At 44.5% G+C, this 8,442-nt stretch overlaps 2 protein-coding genes across 7 annotated transcripts in view; both read right to left on the bottom strand.

Annotated features, from left to right (window-relative positions):
- Positions 1-2,889, bottom strand: part of LOC116699427 (RNA-binding protein MEX3B) — an 8,772-nt gene extending 5,883 nt beyond the window's left edge. The window contains exons 1-3 of one of the 4 annotated variants that reach the window (XM_032531974.1): positions 2,601-2,889; positions 2,356-2,481; positions 1,262-1,821 (exon numbers count right to left, since the gene is read on the bottom strand). In XM_032531974.1, coding sequence (XP_032387865.1) covers positions 1,262-1,751 — 490 coding nt within the window. In that variant the 5' untranslated portion in view covers positions 1,752-1,821; positions 2,356-2,481; positions 2,601-2,889. Of the gene's footprint in view, positions 1-1,261; positions 1,822-2,355 lie in introns of all 4 variants that reach the window. The other 3 variants (XM_032531976.1, XM_032531973.1, XM_032531977.1) reach the window with 3 other exon arrangements.
- Positions 2,890-5,150: 2,261 nt separating this feature from the next.
- The window catches only part of LOC116698698 (methyl-CpG-binding domain protein 3), a 4,384-nt gene continuing 1,092 nt past the window's right edge, over positions 5,151-8,442 (bottom strand). For 2 of the 3 annotated variants that reach the window (XM_032530788.1, XM_032530786.1), the window contains exons 2-6: positions 7,980-8,145; positions 7,567-7,704; positions 7,138-7,228; positions 6,864-7,041; positions 5,151-6,364 (exon numbers count right to left, since the gene is read on the bottom strand). In XM_032530788.1, coding sequence (XP_032386679.1) covers positions 6,211-6,364; positions 6,864-7,041; positions 7,138-7,228; positions 7,567-7,704; positions 7,980-8,145 — 727 coding nt within the window. In that variant the 3' untranslated portion in view covers positions 5,151-6,210. The remainder of the gene's footprint in view (positions 6,365-6,863; positions 7,042-7,137; positions 7,229-7,566; positions 7,705-7,979; positions 8,146-8,442) is intronic. The other variant, XM_032530787.1, reaches the window with a different exon arrangement.

Below are 8,442 nucleotides of genomic sequence, written 5' to 3'. Positions count from 1 at the left end.
TAATTTGGTTAAAAAGAAACTCATATTTCAGATATGGACATTATTAAAAAGGGGTTTAAATTTGACCCGAGGACAACAGGAGGGTTAACCAAGTGTGGCTAACTAACTGGCAACTTGTTCTATACACCAACATTTGAGATCTGTTCCGATACATTTTTGAATATAGAAATGAACAATGAATCAAAATGCTTGGCACGGAATCCTCAATAACAACCGTTCAAAAATCAACACCGTGTCACTACGGTTCAAATGCTTTAACGGTGCACCGCCTGAACATGTTCGCATCATAACAACATGTCCGTAGCAGCGAGAGCAGCGGTTCTGCAGGTTATTCGTGACGAGCCCGTCTGCCCCAAACATGAGGCCGGGAGCGGATGCACTGCTTGTGTCAACTCATGCTCCTCCGCCAGCACCAACCGGGCGCTCTGTGTCTTTAAATATGGACGCTCGAGCCTCGGCGACCAATAGGGCGCGCGGTGTGTGATGTCATCCTGGGAAGCAGAAAGCATGGCTTTTTCAAACAAAGAGAACAATGCCGTAACGCCGCCGCGGCCGCGACCGTCGAGCCAAAACTACAACCTCAGTCTATCTAAAGCGGAGGACATGTGTGGACAAAAAGACAAAAGAAAAGAGCCGTGTAGGAACCGTGGCGGCTCGTATGCGAGCGGCGGCAGCGGCAGACAGAGCTGGGTGCAGGGCGTAACACCGCCCAGTCCCGTGTTTGTGCGTCTGCTGCTCCGTTTCAGCTTAAAATCCGCTCAGCGAGGACAATTATACTCTCCCAGAAACACACACATGAGGTAGAAATGCGAGTCCAGTGGTCGACACTGACTCTCAGTATATGGGATATGTAAAATCAGCACATTTCGGTATATTTCCTTTGTTTGATGCAGGCTGCTAGACATGTCCAGACTCCCGACAATCTGCCGCTTTGTCTGACCCTCTCCCACCCCTCCCCCTCCTCCTCAACCCCTCTCTCTCCCTCCTTCCCTCCAGGTCTATTGTCTAAATGTTGTTAAAAATTGAATATAAATATAGTACTTATTAAGTGAAGTATGCATTATGCTGACATTAAATACCCAGACAGTGAGGGCAGTCCGATCAGAGGACTAGGCTCACGCTGTAAAAGTTCAGAGATCCTCCTTTACCAGACTGCCACCCAAACAAAGAACAGCCAGGCTGCATGCATCCTGCAAGCTCACCATAAACACCAATTACTTCCTCACTAACTAAGTAGCATCGCACACACTCATGCTCTTACCTTGTCTCCCCACTATTTCCGCCACATGCTCAGAGCTGGGGACAGGTACACATTCAGTCATGTTGACACTTCTTTTCCTGCTGCAAAGGACGGAGCTTTGTTCCCCGTGGAGCATGGAATGCGAGCTGGCCATGTGGTACCCGCCCGAGCCGTAGTACTCCGGGGATGGAGAGCAGGACGTCGGCGAGTCCCGGGACCCGTTTGGATGCTCCAGCATCTGTAGATCCACATAGCCCCCTCCGTTGCAACCCTCGGAGCCCGGACCCTGGGTCCCATCCAGAGTGTCGACCAGCCCGCCGCCTCCGCTACCACAGTCCACCTTCTCCAGAGCCATGAGTGACAGCTGGTCCAGGGCGAAGCGGAGCGCATCATGATGGTCCTCTTCCCGGGACTCCTGGTCTGTCTCTCGGGGCAGACCAACCCCGTTGTGCTGGCTGCTGATCACCACGTCGTGGTCCATAATCTCGGGGTGGAATAAAGGGCTAGGCATTGTCTCTCCGTGGATCTCACATCAGATCACGAATGCCTGTTTGATGGGAGAGAGCTCACCTTCTTCAGAACTAAAAAAAAAAAGGAAATAACAAAAAAAGTCAAGTGTTTGTTTATCATAAAACACTCAAAACCAGGCCGGAGATGTGCCCAGTGGAGCCACCGATCATTCAGCTACAACAGCACGCATTAGCAGTGTTGATTTGGGCGCCTTGCTTTGTCTGTTGTTGCTTTTTGTCTGACACCTGAAACCATCCAGGAGGTTGTTTTGTCATAAAGCATGTCCGCTTTAACACAAGTGCACAACGTGTACGCCTGCACACATACGAACATTTGTGGCAATAACTTCAGACACTCGTATATGTACTGACTGAATAAAAAAAAATAAAACATAAAAGAGGGATATGAGCTGTTGTTAGCTTCAACAGCCAAGCTAACAGGTTAGCTCCACATAGTCGGCACTCAGTCACGTTGTCGACCCCTTTGTTTGGGAGCACCAGAGCTAGCTGGTTAGCTCTGTTCTGACAGTCGAACTTGTGCTCATTTTCAAATGCAGCCGCGTTGATTTTTAAAATTAAACAAATGCGAAAGCCACAATAACTTACTTTATCTTGCCTTTGTCGACGAGCTCCTGTCTTCTGTTGTCGCCCAATTCTTTAAGGGGAAGATGAGAAGCAGCCAGGAGTACTGTGCGCTGTGCTACGCTAGTGGGTTAGCTAACTAGTAGCAAGCTAAATGGGGGGCGTAGGAGAAAAACGTTAAAAAAACGAAAAGAGAGCTCTGTTTTTGTCTCTTTCTTGAGAGTCAAAGCATATTCCTGGGAGTGTCACTGGGTCTTCATTCTGCGTACCGTCAGGGAGACCGTCGCTCAATTCCAAGGTTAGCAGTTTTCAGTTAAAAAAAACACACATACACATTGGTTCTCGGCTCTCTGCTGCTGCCTGCCTGACCCGGGTCGGTCCTCCGCCTTTGTCTCGCCAGGCGCACGCCGCTCCGTCTCCAGCACACGGCACTGACGTCATCCGCGACACAACAATGAGTTCAAAGGCCACATGCAGCAAGCGGAGAGCATCAACGGCGAGCCACCGCCGCTGTCACTGCCGATTGTGTCTGTCAGTCTGCTGCAGGGCACTATTTTACTTCCCCTATCCTCTCTGCATCCAGACTGTTAACGCATTGATACATGTTTTAAAAAAAAAAAAAAAAAACGTTGTCATAATTGGGTGTGTTCATCATGGCTACCAATGAGGTGTTTTGGGTGGTCCAACAACAGCACTCAATGATGCTCATGCAATGTGTGTGCGCGTGTGTCCATTTATTTGTGCTTTTTAGGTTAACAAAAAAAAAAACCTGAAGGGCAATAGGTATTAAATATGAAATTAGTATTATTAAATGCACAACATTTTCTTGTTTCATGAGTTAAAATGAAAGGTTCACATTTTTCCAGGTTTAAAGGAATACTCCACCGTTTGTTGAAATAGGGGTTATCACTGTCTCCTCTAGCTGAAGATAGGGGGGGGGGGGCAATGCATTTTTTTGTCTCAGTGCATGCATGGTTTTAGTCAGTTAGCTTGCCACTAGTTAGCTTAGCGTAGTGAATGGAATCCTATGTGGCCGGTTAGCATGTTGTGAGTAAGTGAGCCAAAAAAAAAAAAAACTAATTGCCTGATACGAGTACAGATAGCAATGCAGATTAAGATGATTTCCTAGTCATATTTACTTGGGACTATATTGGGTGGAAGCACAGCCGAAGCACAGCCATATGGCACCGAGATATCTTGCAAAAACTCTACAAAAAAGCTCACATGGACATATTGATTACTGTAATTGTTCCTCCTGTCTATACTGGCTGTGGAGAGATGCCCACCTAACCCCTCTTTGTGTTTTCTTGTTTATAATGACACCAAAGTATTTTAATACTAAAAAGGTTTTAATTTTTTTTTTTACTTTAGAAGTACTTGGTGACTTAATCATCCACATGGACTCCCCCACCTGCAAGCTCTCATCAGAATTCCCCATTTTACTGGACAACTTCACTCTCACCCAACATGTCACATTCCCCACCCATGATAAAGGACACATCCTCAACCTGGTCTGCTCCACAAACCAACCGGTGCTCGACCTTCGAATCCGTGCCTCGTCCCCCTCTCCGCCCACAAACTGATACGGTTCACCATTCCTTCTCCAACCCCACGCCCCCCGCCTCCTCAGAGAAATCACCTTCCGCAGACTTATATCAATCGATCCCCACCCTCTCTCTGACCCTCTGACCTCACCGGATGATTTCACAAACCACCTCGACTCCACCTTGTCTACCTCCCTCAACACTCTGCCCCCCCTCACAACAAAAAATGTCACTTTTAACACCTCTTCGACCTGGTACACACCTGCACTCTGGATTATAAAACAAACTGGCCGCCAACTTGAACGTCTGACAAAGAAATTATCTCTCACAGTCCATCATTAAGGCCTCACTCCACCTCACTGCCCACAAAGACGCCATCATTGCTGCCAAGTCTGCCCATCTCTCCCCCATCCTCACCGACCCCCGCCTAAACCTAACCTTTTTCAGGCTGTTAAAGCCATTTATTTACTCTTTTTCAGGCTACTGTAAACAGGAATCCCCCTGTTAAACCAGCTTCATTCCAAGTCTGGGTGAGACATCACATATCCAGTGTGTCTTTCAGGTAATATTGGAACATTCTGATGCAGGATTTTAAAATTAAAGGCTTAAATGACCAAGGAAAGCTATATTTGAAATCATTTTTAGGCTGATAAAAGCCAGATTTTACTCTTTTTCAGGCTACCTTACAAAAGGAATCCTCCTATTAAGCCAGCTTTATTCCAAGTCTGTGCGTTACATCACAAATACAGTGTGTCTTTTTCAGGCTGTTAAAGTAGTATTTTTTACTCTTTTTCAGGCTACTCTAAAACGGAATCTTACTTTTAAGCCAGCTTCATTCTAAGTCTCGGTGAGACATCACATATCCAGGCCCCTCCTCTCCCCACCCCCCCTGACCTCCCGACCCCTCCTCCACACTGCCTCCTCTCCCAGTTTGACCAGGTCACCCTCCTGAAATCTCCAAACTCATCAGGTCTTCCAAACCCCCTACCTGCTCCCTTGACCCCCTCCCTACTCCCCTGCTGAAGTCCTGGTCCTATGCCCCTACCCCATTAAGATACCGCTCTCAACATGGACTGTGGGTTTTGTAAAGGAGTAATCATTGCAGGGAATAATGTCAATATACATAACAAGTCCAGCATTGTTTTTAGATATACTTGAACAATCATAAAGCTTCCTTTTAAAGAAAGACCACAACCTTTAATTACAAAATCTAAAAACATGTCCACCTACCACAACCTCCTAGATATATGAATGATAATGACAAAGAAAACATCAGTCATGAAAGAGCTGCATTTATTTGAAATCAACACAGGGGTACAGAGACAAATAATAAATCTTGTAATGAGGTACAGTACATCTTGTTATGAGGTACATCAGTGTTGTATTGGTTTTTCTGAGGGTACACACTCTCTGATTACTGATTAAATTCAAATGTAGCTGGCAAAACAGTACAAATTATTTTGTCAATTACAAATACCATGACTTAAACTCCAAAACCATGTAAACTCAAAAGGTTATTGTGAAAAATAACACTGCTTTGAACTGTCAAACAATCAAATCAAACAAACTAAATGTGATTATACACAGCCACAAGATGGCTGTGTGCATGTAAACTACTGCAACCTTTTTATGCTTCTAAATAAACACACTACCTATAGTGCCAGAGTAAAATATAAAAGAGCAACATGTTAAAAAAGAAACACACAACATCAACATGAACTGATACATTCAACACACATACACACGCACGTCAGGTACATCACATACATCAGGTTTGTGTTTTTAACTTTGACAGCTGTCAACTAAATGTAACACTGCATCATCGTCATCCACAACGGCCGTAAACTGCCTTAAAAGTACAACTACTTTCAGGAACAAGAATTTCCTTTGACTCACTATAGTATCACTAGTGAAATGTCATTCCTGAAACCACTGAACAGTATAGAGAGTCTAAAGAGAGTTGCCATACATTAGTGGAGGTAAAAAATGAACTGAAAATTGAAAAGCACCCATCCAGGATTACACTGACACATGTAAGGAAAAATACAAAAAGAAAACAGTCTTTGTTAAGGTAAACAAAATCTGCAGAATGTCTGCAATTAGGGTCTATTTCAGTTAATAGGGTAAACAAAATCCTCATGGAGCCAATTATTTGAAAATGAAAGTTTACCAGCAAACACGTCAAACAAGCCTGTGGGAGAGATGAGAAAGAGACACGTTACATGAACTGTAGTTCCTAACGATGAGGCTAAACACAGGCAATGGGTGAACCAATACAAATTAAAATAAGGATTCAGCAACACTGGTACCAGCACTGCAGTTATGAGTACCTTGGCTATAATTCCTCCTTGTCCACCTGTTCACCCTTCGCCTCCACTTTGTTGGCTGCTGCTGCGTCTGCAGCGGTGTCCTCTATATGAGCTAACATATCGGCTGTGAGGGCTTCCTCCAGCCGCCTCCGCACATTCTGCACCAGGTCCTCCTGCTTCCTAAGAGGCACAGACGGGGAAAAGGAATAAATAAGGCGGCTATAATGAACAAGACATTTCATGGCAAAGACACAACGATGATGACAGGACCCGAGTTACTTCCCCAAGTAGTGGAACATATATAGAAATAGAATTATGGCTGCCAAAGTTAACACATTAATAAGTTTACGCAAACTTCTTTCAATGCCACAAATGTTTCTGAAGCGCGATTTACAAACGCACGTTTGGTGATTTGGGCCTCGTGCCGGATTCGGCTTGAATTTGCCATATTATGCTTTCAGCATACAGTACCTTTGAGATTATTCTGGAGAATATTCTAGACAGTATCTGTCATTCTTTTGGATTGTTGCCATAATAATAATTTAAAAAAATCAAACCAAATCACAACCAAACGTAAACGATCGGTTACGGCAGATCCAGAGTGGCTCTAGGCAGATCCAGTAGTTTGGTTTTTTAGATATGGATCACCCCTCCAGTGTTGTTTGTGTAAACATCTTACCTGATGTCATCATCAGTCACTACGAAGGCTTTGCAGAGGGGCTGGGATGTGTTCAGCCAGACTCCAGGGTTTTTCTCCACTGCGGCGGTGAGCTGTCCAGTGACAGGCGCCGGACTGGTGTGCAGGGCACTGGCGATGGCAGAAAGCAGCGTTTTATCTGAACACGCAGGCCCAACACCTAGGCCGAGGACAACGGGGAAGCACAAGTCAAGCTTCTAAAACACTCCAGCTCCGACTTACACAAGGTTGTCTTATTTGTTTTGGTTACACTCACCCTGTAAGCCTTTTGGAAGATCCATAGTTTTCACTAGCTCCTCCGCAATATCAAATGCATTTAACCCGCTCAACTTCCTCTCCCAGAATAGCTGAAGATTGAAGAAAACAAAATATCCTTGTTAAGTTCTGAGCACATTTGTCCACAAACTAAATATGAGCATCATTATATAATTTCCAAGGATATTGAACTAGGTTGAATCAAGCCTTTAGCACTCTTTACATAACAGCAAAGCCAAAAACAGAACACTAAGACACCAGGTTTTATAGTGGCCAGCTACTTAAAAGGTACACCCATTTTCTTTTACTCACATGCCCAACTATTACATTAATGGTGATGTAATCGTTTCTTAAGAACACTAAAAAGTACAGGGAGCCTAAAGAAAGTTTTAAGAGCTGAAATGTGCATGTTTTCTGCCCTCGGACTTACTTGTTTCGGTTGGTCCACGGCCTTCTGTGTGTCTGTCTTCACTTTGTTGTTGGGGTGATTTGTTACCTTGGTCACTGGTTGTTTGAAGATGGATGCTGTCTGTCGGACTGGTAGTGTTGTGTTTAAATCTGGCTTTGCCTTTCAGAGAGACAAGAACATAACTGGCTGAAATTCTGTTAACCAGCTTTGACCAATTTTATTTCATTGTAAAATACAACTTTTGTGAGAAGTTGTACAAATCTACACAGCTGTATGATTGTTCATTGTCAGAAAGTATAATTAAAACCATAACCAAACCATAACATAAAAATAGGAGGGGAATATGATTTATGGGCACTGTATACTAATGTAATAATTGTCCCTTCAGGTAGCACAGCACAGTCGTTACTGCGTCACGAATACAACGTTCTCACCCTGATTTGATGATTGATGTCATAGAGATGCTTGTGCCTGCTGCGCTGCACTTTGGTCAGGAGCGACCATCCAGCCCGGGGGTGGCTGGAATTCACATCTGTGTGGAGGTTGCTGCCCAGACTGCGGACTATCTGGGGCTTGTTGAAAATGCGCTTAACAGGTACACTAGAAAGTAAAAACAGAAGACTCATCATCATCATAACAAGATTTACATTTTCAGTAACCAAAGCATTAAAGCAGTTATGGGTCTGGACACCCACACGGTTATTCTAAATAATTGGCTCTCGTGCATAGTTCTCTGAGATCACCTAACTGCACGTAACATATAATATGAAAGCTGTGACGTCTGATTGTCCCTGATTTGGGTTAGCTCTGTCAGTAGGGAGTTGGGTTGGGAACCGGAGTAACGCCGGTTCAAGTCCACCAACGGACCACAGTATGGTGGTGGACTGGTAGCTGGAG

The sequence above is a fragment of the Etheostoma spectabile genome, chromosome 12, assembly GCF_008692095.1.
Source record: "Etheostoma spectabile isolate EspeVRDwgs_2016 chromosome 12, UIUC_Espe_1.0, whole genome shotgun sequence".
Taxonomy (NCBI): Eukaryota; Metazoa; Chordata; class Actinopteri; order Perciformes; family Percidae; genus Etheostoma; species Etheostoma spectabile.
Note: the sequence above shows the minus strand (reverse complement) of the source record. Positions and strands in the feature narration are given on the sequence as shown.